This window comes from Schistocerca americana, chromosome 7, assembly GCF_021461395.2.
Source record: "Schistocerca americana isolate TAMUIC-IGC-003095 chromosome 7, iqSchAmer2.1, whole genome shotgun sequence".
NCBI lineage: Eukaryota > Metazoa > Arthropoda > Insecta > Orthoptera > Acrididae > Schistocerca > Schistocerca americana.
Window position 1 is genome coordinate 93,706,119 of NC_060125.1, and position 14,133 is coordinate 93,720,251.

A 14,133-nucleotide genomic window follows, 5' to 3' on the forward strand; every position below is an offset into this window, starting at 1 on the left:
TGAGAAAGGATATAAATAGTATTGCCCTTGTCTGAAGTTGGTGTGAGTGCAATGTTGAGGCCCTTTGCCAGGGCTAAAGTAACATTCCTATCCAATTCACTGATGGTCAGGTTGATGATAGTCTTGAAAGGAGTTCCTATAGGTGGTTCCTCCAAAAGATGTTCAAATTTCAATATTTATCAGCTTGTGTGCGTGCTCTGTGGGGCGTCAGAAGTAGTCTAGATGACTCCAACAATCCAGTCTCTCATACAGGTAACAAAGTGGTTTGCAGCTGTAGAAGTCTTTCCAAAATACATGACGTGGAGTACAACTACACCAGAGTTCTGTCTCCACCATCTCATTACTTGTGCAGCATTTGCAAGGAGTGAATTGAGATTCAAACCAGGGGACCAACTTGTCAACCATGATAAACTCAACATAGTTTGGTACCCCACTCTTGGTTTAATTAGCTGCATCAATGGAATTTTAAACCAACATAAAGAACTGACCTGTGGGATTGACAGGGCTGCTGCTGCTATCACCTAAATTCATGCAGTGGCATATGGACAGTGGGGATAGTGGAGATGGGAATATAAGGCTTCCCCAAACTGACTCCCCCCCCCCACACACACATACGTATCAGTTCATCAGAAGACCTGGTGTTGCTGACAGCAGGACCTCCTGCTGAAATATTGTGCCTTTTGTACAATAAAATCTGGCAATACATCTGTTAGCTATTTTATTATAAAATTCACCAGAAGAGATGGAAGAATCACAATTGTTTATTTCCCCAACTGTACAAAGTAAAGAGAGGTACAAACACTTCTCAGGTAGCTTGTATATATGCTTCAGGAATGAAATAAAAGCAACTTGTGGAATTAATAAAGGAATCCACAAGTAAACAGTACAGTGAACAGTTTCTGCATGAACCACCAAGTAACATTAGTAATTGCTACATTTTCGCAACATATGCTTAAAATGGTAACAACCAAACAATTTACACCCAATACAAAAAAATTAAGGCTTTGAAAAAAAAAAAAAAAAAAAAAACAGCAGTTTTGACAATCGTACTGCTTATATTTATCCTCTGATTTGTATTCACAAATGATAATTTGTAGTAAGTCTGCACCCAGTCTCTTGTTGTGTCGAAGTTATCTGTTAGTGTGCGCATCACAAAATATAAGTGATAGATACCTCTGCAGGACAGTAACACTCTGTTTTGTTGTTATGGAGGTTATTTTATGAACAACATTTTTACTTACATTACCAATAAGAAGTTCCAGTCTCAAAATTTAGGTGTCCAAGTAATTTGCAGGAGTGATTAATAAGATGCATTTCAGTTTATTTTGGAGCATTTTTTAAATTTTTTATTTATTATTATTTATTTTTTAGATTTTTAATGCTCCTATCATTGTTACATGTTATTATGTTGACCTTTGATCATTGTTCCTTACTTTAGAACTTTGGAGTGTTTCAATTTTTAGTTTGACAATATTTACGACAGAAGCATTTGCTAAGCAGCACTAAAGCAAGAACAACTAAAGTAAGCCAGACACTAACAAGGGGACCTCATTGACTGCTCTGTCCTCTTGATGTCTCTCATATTTATGGGATTTAAATGTCAGTGCCAAGACATGAAATTCCTAAAGTAAATGAACTTCACAAAACACTAGAAAAAATTGACTTTGAAGATTTGAAGACCCAAACACTGTTAACTGTTCAAAATTTTGAGAATTTTACTGTCCATTTTTTTTGCTTTGATTTGAATTAAAATTGGAATGTTTTTAAGAAACATTGCATCAAAATTAAGATAAAATGTAGATAACAACTTTTATTTTTAATTACTCATTGGATGAAAATGTGACTATTAGTAATGGATTGGAATTTGGCACATAAGTTTCAAATATCAAATAGAAAAAAAGTTACTTTTCATTTCTAAATATCATGAATAAATACAAGTATGATATTAGAAACTTTATATGTAGTTTTTTAACAATAAGACATATCTCTGTTATAACCTTTAATCACCAATAATTGCGTGGATATACAAACGTAGAACAATAGCTGGTTACATGCGAACAACTCAGTATCTGTCATTCGACTGCCGTGCCGTGACATTCGACCGGCACCGTTCGTAGCTAGGTGGCGCTCCTGCGCTCCCGAGATGCGGAGCGCCTCTATCGCCAGTTGCGCGTACTGTCTTGGCGGCACTGTTAAATGTCGAGGGCATTGTCACAACACTTTTCCCCCCTTGAAAAAAAAACTCACTTCTTTGGAGACATGGACAGTGCGGAGACATCCATGGCCTCTTGTGAGGCCCTGAGAAGATCCCGCGGAGAGACACGAGAGTATGGTCGCAAATGTCCAGGATGGAAGCTCGTGCGTGGAACGTGCCTCCTGGACGAGATGATGGGTGAAAACTCTGGAGCAGCATCCATAGGTGTCGTGGACCTGGGGGTGTGCTCCAGCGAGATGGGTCCCGGAGAAGGCGGCGTCGCGACTGGGGCCAGTTACGGCGTACTCGGAAGTGGCAGCGACGTCGGCTGCATCAACACGTATGGTAGATCGGCCGCAGCGACAGGACTGGCTTCTCGGGCTGGTGGAGGCGAAGGAAAAGGCGGTGGCACCGGCGTGGCCACCACTCATCGGCGCATCTGGTCGTAATGGCGAACAACCAGGCCATCGTCCGTACGTATTTCACAAAGCCGGCGGCCGCAAAGAGCCTTGACCACCCCTGGAATCCATTTAGGGCGAGATCCATACCCTCGTGCCCACACGTCGGCGCCCACTGAGTATTTTCCCGCACTAGGGGACACAGTACAAGGCCTGACAGGGTGAAGCAGGTGCAGTAGAGTGCGTGGTTGGTGGCCATGCAAGAGTTCAGCAGGGCTGCGATCACCCAGAGGCGTGAAGCGATAAGAACTCAAAAATTGCAGCAGAGCGTCATCTGTGGAAAAATCACTAAGGAATTTTTTCATCTGGCTCTTGAAAGTGCGGACAAGGCGCTCAACCTCCCCATTTGATTGCGGATGGAAAGGCAGTGCTGTAACATGATGAATCTCTTGTCCAGTACAAAAATCACGGAAGGCCTGCGAAGAGAACTGAGGGCCATTGTCCGTGACGATCGTGGATGGAAGACCTTCTAGCGCAAAGATTTTGGACAAAGCCAGCATCGTCGCCACAGTGGTGGGCAACGGACATCGAACAACAAACGGAAACTTCAAGAAGGCATCAATCAACAGTAGCCAATAAGTACCGAGGAAGGGCCGGCAAAGTCAGCGTGCACCTGTTCCCATGGCTGCACCGGATCAGGCCATGGAGAGGGCATTGTACGAGGTGCAGCCAGTTGTTGAGCACACTGACCACACGCAGCAACCATGTGGGCAATGTCTGAATCAATACTGGGCCAATAAACGTGCCTGCAGGCCAGGGACTTAGTCCGATAAATACCCCAATGGCCATCATGCAACAGTTTGAGAACATCTTTGCAAAGAGAGGCTGGCACCACGACCTGTGGAGATGCGCCATCCGTGGCCAGAAGAACAACACCATCACAAACAGACAGACGAAGGCGCAAGGCATGGTAGTTGCGAAGGGGATCCAATGCCCGGCCCTTGGTCCTGTCCAGCCAACCCCGTTGAACAAAACCAATCACCTGATGCAGGACCGGGTCCCGCGCAGTAGCCGACGTGACCTGTGAACCTGTAAGTGCAAAACCCTCGACCGCACGACATTCTTCCCCATCAATGTGGAAACAGAGTAGTTCATCATGATCGAAAACCGGGTCGGGGCCCATCGGCAATCACGACAATGCGTCAGCGTTGGCGTGCTGGGCCGTGGGGCGATAGTGAATCTCATAGTGAAAACGAGACAAGTATAAGGCCCAATGTTGCAGGCGGTGAGCTGCCTTATCCGGAAGCGACACCGATGGGCCAAACAGAGAGACCAGCAGCTTGTGGTCGGTGATGAGGTGAAAGTTAGAACCATACAAAAAAACGCTGAACTTTTTTAGAGCATAAATGATAGCGAGCACCTCCTTTTCTATTTGAGAGTAATGCCGTTGCGCATCGTTGAGGGTCTTGGAAGCATAGGCGATGTGTCGTTCCGACCCATCCTCATACCGATGGGCGAGAACAGCCCCAGGCCATACTGTGACGCGTCAGTCGCCAGAACCAAGTGCTGACCTGGACGGAATGTGGCAAGACAAGGCACCGACTGCAAATGAGCCTTCAGGCGGACAAAAGCCTGCTCACACTCGTCAGACCAACAGAAAGGGACGTTTTTGCGTAACAGCTGATGCAGAGGATGAGCTACTGCCGCCACGGATGGAATGAATTTGTGATAATAAGCAATCTTGTCTAGAAACGCCTGAAGTTCTTTGACCGTAGACGGCCGGGGTAGAGCGTTAATGGCCGCAACGTGCTGACGTAGAGGACGTATACCCTCACGGGACATGTGGAAACCAAGATACTCAATGGAGGGTTGGAAGAACTGTGACTTGTCCAGATTGCACCTCAACCCAGCCGAATGCAAAACCCGAAACAGTGAACGCAAATTGCGAAGGTGCTCCTCAGTGGAGGCCCCCATGACAACAATGTCATCCAGATAATTTATGCAGCCGGGAACGGAAGCCGTGAGCTGTTCCAAAAACCGCTGAAAAATGGCTGGCACGCCAAATTGTAACCACTGGTACTGATACAACCCACAAGGAGTGTTGATGACGAGAAATTCCTTGGAAGAAGCATCCAATGGCAACTGATGGTACGCTTCTGATAAGTCAAGTTTGAAAAAGAACTGGCCCCCAGTGAGCTTGGTAAATAACTCCTCAGGACGGGGAAGAGGATAAGTGTCAAAGAGGCTCTGAGCGTTGACAGTGGCTTTAAAATCACCACACAATCGCAGACTCCCATTTGGTTTAGAAACCACGACGATTGGCGATGCCCATTCGCTGGAGGTAACAGGAAGGAGAATCCCTGAAGCTGTTAACCTGTCTATCTCAGCCTTGACAGGTGCACGCAATGCCACCGGAATAGGGCGTGCCTGGAAAAACTTAGGGCGAGCTGAAGGTTTAAGAGTAATGTGGGCTTCAAAATCCTTGGCACGACCCAGACCAGCAGAGAACACGGACGAAAATTCAGAACAGCTGTTGATACGGAATATCCTCAGATATGAGGTGCACATCATCATCAATGGAGAACCCGAACAACTGGAAAGCATCGTAACCGAACAGGTTTTCAGTGCCCGCATGATCCACCACATAAAACGTGAGGGGCCTAACAACAGACTTGTAGGCAGTGGAAGCATCAAAATCGCCAATGATAGGCATTTTCTGTTTATTGTAAGTTCTCAGATTTCACGTAACTGGAGACAAGGGAGGGGAGCCCAACTCCAAATACGTGCGAGAATTAATTAGAGTTACTGCAGAGCCAGTGTCCACTTGCATGCGAATGTCTTTATCCAGAACACAAACAGTAACAAACAACTTATTTGTTTGAGAAAGCACACAGTTAACATCCATGTCCAATGCCTCGTCCTCGTTGACAGGAACTTTAGGGGACTGACACACAGAAGCAATGTGGCCTTTTCTCCTACATGAATTACACGTGGCCCAACATTTTGGACACGTGGCCCTGTCATGCTGTTTGAAACAATGTGGACAAGAAGGAAGTGTGGAACGAACCTGCTTCTGTGGTTGCTGTTTTCGCTGTGAGCGTTGTGGGCCAACACAACGTTGTTTATGCAAGTGAACCACCGCCACATCTTCATTCTCCTGTGAAACAGGCAAACTGTCCGTGTCGAAAGTTGACTGTACAGCGCCTACATCACACCACGCGTCTATTTGCGCACCAGCAGCATGAGACACTTCAAAGGATTGAGCGATGCTTAGAACTTCCGACAACGACGGGCTTGGCAGTTGTAGGGCACGTTGCCGAACTTCTTTATCAGGAGCAAGCCGTAGAATAGCATCCGTAACCATTGAATCAGCATAAGACTCATGATGAGTGTCCGTGACAAACTGACATTTCCTACTCAGACCGTGTAGTTCTGCCGCCCAAGCCCGGTAAGATTGATGGGGCTGTTTACGACACCGGTAGAATGCCACGTGGGCGGCAACGACGTGGGTGTTTTTTCGGTAATAGTTAGACAATAAGTCACACATTTCTTGGAAGGACAGAGAGGCAGGTTCCCGCAAAGGGGCTAACTGAGATAGCAGCTGATAGATCCATGGGGAAATCCAAGATAAAAATAACGACTTACGCATAGGAGCGTCAACAACGCCTAAAGCTAAGAGGTGTTGCCGCAAACGCTTCTCATAATCCTCCCAGTCTTCAGCGGCCTCATCATAAGGAGGGAATGGAGGCAGAGAAGAGGAAGACAGACGATGAGTAAGCAACGTCGACAACACCTGAATAGCAGCCGTCAGCTGTGTTTGTTGTTCAATGAGCACTTGCATAAGCTGCTCCATGTCTGCCCCATCACAAACACACAAATCCACAATGCAGTGAAAAAAAAAATATCCGACCTCGTCGCCAAAAAGTGTTATAACCTTTAATCACCAATAATTGTGTGGATATACAAACGTAGAACAATAGCTGATTACATGCGAACAACTCAGTATCTGTCATTCGACTGCCGTGCCGTGACATGCGGCTGGCGCCGTTTGTAGCTAGGTGGCGCTCCCGAGTTGCAGAGCACCTCTATCGCCGTTTGCACGTACTGTTGTGGTGGCACTGTTAAATGTTGAGGGCACTGTCACAACAATCTCATTTATTACCAATTTTTAAGTAATTATGAATACTCATATTTTCATGCAGTTAGCAATTAAAAATGAAAGAATGTTATTATTAAAATTACTGTTCAGTATTTGTTAATTAACACTTCAGTGTGCTGATAATGTGAAATATAAAGTAAAGTTAAAAAATGAAAGTTGTGGTTAACAAGAATCAAACCAGTGACATCATTAAAAGATTCAAATGCTGCTCACTCAGCTACCAATGCCTCTGTTTAGATAACACTTGAATTCATTTGTCTTTAGCAGTGCTCAGATCTTCATATCTAGAAAACTGATTTCTTAGAGGGTTTTTGAGAGGTACTGTGCTGGTTTACGGAATTCATGTTCTGTCGTGGACCTTCAGATCCCATAATAATGAAATGGAGGGATGGATTGGGAAAGGTAGGAAAGGAGGGGCAAGTCACTTTCATCCCTACTTGAGATGACCCCACCTGTTGTGTTGACAAGGTGGTGTAAGCAGGTTAAAGTGGGTATATGTTGTAATAGTTATCCAGAGATGAAAATTTTTGCACGGGATATACTGCATGGAAAGCTGCACCAGACCAGTTTTCAGAATGAAGAGAAAACAGACACAGATATATTAAGTGTTACTAGTTCCTGAAAGGGAAGGAATTTACCTCAGACAGTTATTGAATGTGGTAAAGTATTATCTCTACCAGTATGAGATGTGAAAAATGAGCCATCTGTCTTATTTCCGTCTCATAAAACTCCTTCTCACCTGTAAATCCCATCATATGTGAGGCATGTGACCTTAACTTTAACGAACCTGTAAAGTTTGCAGACTGTCAGTTCAAAGTGTTTTATATGAAGTTAGTTCACATGACAGCATGTTATGTTCTACATATTTTGTTAGCACAAAAAATTACAAATATTAAATCATATTTAATGTCTAACTGACACATAAAATAAGATACATCGCATTAATATTTGGTAATATTTATTTTCAGAGTGGTATGTACTGGCTCCAGTTGGTGGACAAATATGCAGCCAACTGGTCAGTCCTATTGATAGCTATTGTGGAATGTATTATCATTTCCTGGGTCTATGGTGCTAACAGGTTTCTTGCCGATATACAGGAAATGATTGGTCCACAATCAGAAACATGGAAGTTTTTTTGGAGGTGGATGTGGAAAATTGTAACTCCTGCAGCCTTATTGGTAAGAAAAATACTACAAGAGATGTTCGGAAATGATTTACAATTGTGTTGTTTTACAAATGCCACTCAAACAATAGGCATGTCCTCTCATAAGGTGATGTATTGATTCTTGTACAGTATGCAGATGCTGGATATCAGTTGTGAACACTGTGCATAGTGAAAGGGCAGGACTTGTTTGTTGTTAAGTAGAGAACGCTATGGAAGGCAAATATCATGCTCAAAGATGGATCACATGGTTTCTGTGCAAGAAAGGAGCCAAAACAACAGATATTTATAAATATTTATCTGCAGTGGGTTGTCAAGAAGCTCCCACACAAAAGGCTATTTATATCTGCATCACAGGATTCGCTAGCAGAACGAAATGCGTGGCCCCACACCAGCAGTGCCTGGCTGCAAATTTGACTAATGGAGGTTCATTGTTGTGGCACACACACCATATTAATCAGATCTTGCTCCATCTGATGATGCTTTGTTCAATAACATGAAGGATACACTGTGAGGTAAGAGATTCAAAAACGAAGGAGATTTGCAGGCAGCTGTCCATGAGTGGTGCCTAATATCCCCAAAGAATAGTTCCGTGATGCAATAATGAGGTTCATTAATAAATAAGGTAGTAAAACTACTATTGTAAATCATTTCCAAATGCCATTCATAGAACCTATCAGTAATTAAATTTCATGATATGACATGTTTGTACTCTTTTGTAGCTATTTTTAAGACCTTGTCATTAGGATAATTTTGTAAAATCAGCTCCAAAATTGTGTAAACATTAATCAATGGCTTTCATTTCCCACATATCACTACAAAATTTTGTTAAATATTTGGGAATGTCAATGATTAAACATAGCCCACTCATAACTTACATATTATCACCATTAAGGTATAAATAAGTGAATGACTGAAGGATTACATACAGTTCTATAATACGTAGCACACAAACTACACTCATCAAAAATATTTTTAGTATAACCTCGGTTCATAGAGTTCCAGAACCTGTACAGAAAATTGGAATAGAGATAAACATGAACATCATCTCCGCCATTTTTATTGCTCATGAAAACAAACATTGCATGTTGTACCACCATACAGCGATACCTTCAGAGGTGGTGGTCCAGATTGCTGTACACACTGGTACCTGTAATACCCAGTAGCACATCCTCTTGCATTGATACATGTCTGTCTTCATCGTGGCATACTATCCACAAGTTCATCAAGGTACTGTTGGTCCAGATTGTCCCACTCCTCAGTGGCAATTTGGCATAGATCCCTCAGAGTGGTTGGTGGTGGGTCACGTCATCCATAACAGCCCTTTTCAATCTATCCCAGGCATGTCCGATAGGGTTCATGTCTGGAGAACATGCTGGCCACTTTAGTCAAGCGATGTCATTATCCTGAAGGAAGTCATTCAAAAGATGTGCACAATGGGGCTGTGAATTGTTGTCCATGAAGACGAATGCCTCGCCAATATGCTGCCTATATGATTGCACTATCTGTCGGAGGATGGCATTCACGTATCATACAGCTGTTATGGCACCTTCCATGTCCACCAGCATCATATGTCGGCCCCACATAATGCCACCACAAAATAGCAGGGAACCTCCACATTGCTGCACTTGCTGAGTGTGCCTAAGGTTTTCAGCCTGACCAGGTTGCCTCCAAACACATATCTGACGATTGTCTGGTTGAAGGCATATGCGACAGTCATCGGTGAAGAGAACGTGATGCCAAGCCTGAGCGGTCCATTCGGTATGTTGTTGGGGCCATCCGTACTGCATGAATCCCATCAAACATTCATGGGACACACTTGAGAGGCCAGTTTTTACACTACATCCTACACCAGCAACGCTTTCACAGTTACAAATGGCTGTCAAGACAGTGTGGTTCAGTATTTCTGTAGGGGACTGTGGCGACTTGTTGAGTCCATGTCACATCAATTTGCTGCCTTATGCCAGGCAAAAGGAGGACTGACACGATATTAGGAGGTATGCCATGACTTTTGTCACCTCAGTATATGTCTTCTCAATATGAATCAGTTTACATACTCTTTTCATAGCTTCACTCATGACATTAATTCCCATGTTACTCAACAATGCTGACAGTATTCCATACCTCAGTATAATTTTCTCTAATAATACCCTTGCTACTGTGTTACCATCTTGCCATTCAATAGGCTCAGCTACCATTTCTCCAATCTAGTTTTAAAGGTATAAAAAATGACACATCAAGTGGAAGAGTCTTGAAACTGTTTTAATATTGCAACTTTTTCATTTTCACTTATTTCTTATGCCATTCTTGGTTCAGCTGCCTTTCATTTTCAGATATAATTTTCTATATCTTTGACACAGCTTTCACATTTCAGAACATAATGTTCTTTTGTTCTCAGCTTAACTGTCTTGTGCTCTGTGTCCTGGGTGGTCACACCTACTGCGGGCTTGTCCACATCAACAACACTGCTGTCTCTAACTGCCTGTCGGTAGCTGACCCTTACTGCAGCTTCCTCTGCTGCATTCTGACCAATACTGCTGTCATCTTCCTGTCATGCACCAGCTGCCCCGACGTCTCTCACTCATGAGAGCGCATAGGTGACACTTTTATACATGATCTGATAGTCATATTCCTCCAGCTTTAACCTAAACTTAATCAACCTGGGTGACAGGTTTGATATACTATCTACTCACGTTAGTGATTTATGAACAGTAAATATCAGGAGCTATCTGCAAAACATGTACAGTCTAAAATCTTTTATTGCTCAGCAAATGGCTAACATCAAGTGGCTGACACAAATGAGTAGAACTAGGTGGTAGAAGCACAAATTTAATGCTCTGTTCCTGTTCCTGTTCCTGCTGCCTTTGCCCTCTTCACATTTTCACTTATCCTAATCATTAGTTCTTTATTTCTTTTCAGAAAAGATTTTACCCACTCATGCCCAGCTCAGTTGTAACAAAATCATTTTTCAAGCCTCCCTGCTTCATTGAGATATGCCTATATTCCTCAGAGGAAACTCTCATTTCACACAACACAATAATCCTTCAACCAGGCTTTTTTCCTCACTGTTGGTTAATGCTGGTTGGCCACCTACTTTTTATTTGTACCTTGCCTTGAATTTTGTCACTTAATGTGGTGTTGGTTAATGCTGGTTGGCCACCTACTTTTTATTTGTACCTTGCCTTGAATTTTGTCACTTAATGTGGTATATGGAACTGTGTACTGCTCTGAAGCTTTCCAGATGCTTAATTTTCCCGATTTGACAGCTCTCACTACATTTAGAAGAAATTCTGGTTTGTAGTTTGATTTTCATGTTAGTCCCAGAACCTTTGGTATACTCATGTGATCGGATTCACCCTACAAAAATGCAATTTTGTAATTAGGCCTACATAGTGACTAAGCTGTATTAGCAATGAACAAAAAAAACGAAACTGTATCATGTAAGACATTCGTATGCAAGCAATAATATAGCAACTTACCAGTTACACTTTGGAAGTAACAGGTGCCAGCAGAAGTTTTTGCACTGTTGTCTTAACTACATGAGTGTAGCACAAGAATCACACACCTACTGACAATGTGAATTGCCAGTTGCGCGCACTCCAACAATTAGTAAAGAATTCACGACAATGGTCAGCTGCAATGTAATTGTTAAAATGCTACGCTCAGTTATCCAAATGTGGAAGAACCGGTAAATGATCGGATTGACACCACCTTGTTGGATTCATCTCATTTTATGGCACAGTACCCTCTTTCTACATTATTTAGTGACCTCAAGGCGTATGCAACAAGTAAGTCCCTTCCGATTTTCCCCCAACTCAAAACTGCTCCAGTAGACATTTGGCAAATGTTTCTGATAATTATGTAGTTCTTTTCAAAGTCCTGATGCTATGGACTTCGTAACTTTGACCTTCCATGGGTTTAGCCTCAAGCCCTTGGCTAATGCAATATGTCCCAAATAGCAAACCTCATTTCACAAAAATTCACATTTATACACCTGCAGCATTATATTATGGAGTCTAAATATTTCAAATACTTCTGTTAGCTGCTTATTGGGTTCCCCTAGGGAGGTGAACAACTTGTCACTTTGTGATCCTGTCAAAATGGAATTCATCAACTTCTGAAATGTACTTTGAGCTGTTTTCAGATTCATGGGCATTAGTTTGTATTTGTAATGCCCATATTGCATGCTGAAAGCCATCTTTTCTTGATCCTGTTCAGTGTAATAAGATCCAGTAATAACCCTTCACTAAATCTAGGGATGAGAAATACTTTGCCTTTCTTGATTGTAAAGAATTTTATCTGTTCATGGCAGTGGGTATATTGAATTTAGGGAGATCATATTCAGTGACTGTTCACCATTTTTGCTTTCCAGTGGTATCCATCCGTTTCTGAATAAAAATTAATGGAAAATTCCAACCACTTGTGCTTGGCACTATCATGTCATTCCTTAATACCTTTCAAATGTCTCGATGGATCTCCTTTTAGTGCTTGTGGCATGCTGTAGGGCCATGAGCAAATTACCCTACTCTCTGCCTCTGGTAGCACTTTAATTTTGTGTCTGATACTATGTGTATACGCAGTTTGTATATCGGTGAATGGAAAATTTCGCTGTACATGGTACATAGCTGTATAACAGCTGTTTTCTTCTTCTGCATTCAGATGACTTACTTGGATGTGCTCTTTTAGTACACTTACTCTTGCTTTCAACTGTGGCTTGTTTTCACCAACACAATTCACTCTGAATGATTCCCACATCAGTGCCTACTCTGGTATTGTTTCCACTACCAACTGTGGGCAGTCTGCTGACACACTCTCATCTGTAGTGTTTGGCACACTTGTTAAGCATTCTCCCTATTCTATTTTAGCTAATGCCTCAAGCACCCTTGTTGATCTTGTGTTTTGGAATGAATACCTTTCTCATTCTGTTTACCCCTATTTTTATTCAGCACAGCCATTCATCTTGGTGCCCTATTTTTTTCATTTTGCGTATGCCCTGTTTGCTTCTCTCTGATAATCCCTGTTGTCTGCCTCTGTTGTGTTTCGACAGTTAATTGTTTCCTATCCTACTCGCTCTCACCTTTCCATGTGTTTCTTGCTCCATGCTTAATAAGCCTTTCCCAAAAGAGCCTTCTCTTTCCTTTAAATGTACGATGCAGATCTCACTCTGCAACTTTGTCTTCAATTCTCTACAAGATTTTTGCACCATGTCTGAATTTTTTCTGTTGTTTTTATTCTCTTTCTTGTATCTGTGCAACCATATCTAGAAGTCATGACTTATAATACTAATTTCACTGTGCTGAGCTCACATTCTTGCTCTATCTTCATTTCGATCCATGCCTCATGGATCCACAGGCTTCTGTTACCATAACTGATAACAACTCCATTTCCCTTGAAGAAGCCTTGATCCAGTAGCCCATCAAATAGAAGTTCCACATCTTCTCCAATTACATGGAAGTAACACTTCACTTGCATTCTGCTCCCCATCCTTCATGTCGGGATTACAGTTCTCTCTCTGTATTTGCAAGTGTGTTAGCAATTCCTGAATCCTAATACATTTGGCTGGATTATACTTTCTGCCATTTCTCAGACAGCTTCGCCAAACTAGGCTTAGCTACACCCCACTATCCACGAGAAGCTTCAGGCAGTTATTAATGCCTTCTTGCCACTCCAGTTCAGTAAGCTTGTAAGTTGACTGTTTTCTTATGCCCTTGCTTAGTTTTGCTGGATTTTACTTGACCTATGCAGGTTCCATTCATAGCAAGTGATCTCTGAGCAGTCTCTGGCATTGTGACTGGTTTGATTCCATTTAAAACATTCATCTTGGCATGTGAGCTTATATGACTTCACCACTGACACCATGGACATGTCATTGCCCACGATTGATTTGTTTCCCTACAATTTCCTCATATTACTGGCCCTACCTTCCATATTCTTTTATTCATACAAGAATCTCACACTGCATGGCCTGCATATGAAGTACTTTGGGCTTTCTTTTCAGCCTTCTTTTTGGCACCACACCAGTGCCTCAGGTGATCATCTTTTCTCGGGCCAAGGCTATTGCACTCTCGTCTGTCAGAGCGATATCTATAACCTCTGCTAAAGATAACTGTTCACTGTGCATGCACACTCTTGTCTTTATCCTATTATCATAAATCCCACGGATAAACACTGCTCGGCTCAACTTCCAAATAAGTGCAAGGTTGCCTTCTAATTCTGAATG

At 42.6% G+C, this 14,133-nt stretch overlaps 1 protein-coding gene across 1 annotated transcript in view; it reads left to right on the top strand.

Annotated features, from left to right (window-relative positions):
- Positions 1-14,133, top strand: part of LOC124622736 (sodium- and chloride-dependent glycine transporter 2-like) — a 467,104-nt gene that overhangs the window by 410,717 nt on the left and 42,254 nt on the right. The window contains exon 9 of the mRNA XM_047148526.1: positions 7,720-7,929. Within this exon, the coding sequence (XP_047004482.1) occupies positions 7,720-7,929 (210 nt within the window). The remainder of the gene's footprint in view (positions 1-7,719; positions 7,930-14,133) is intronic.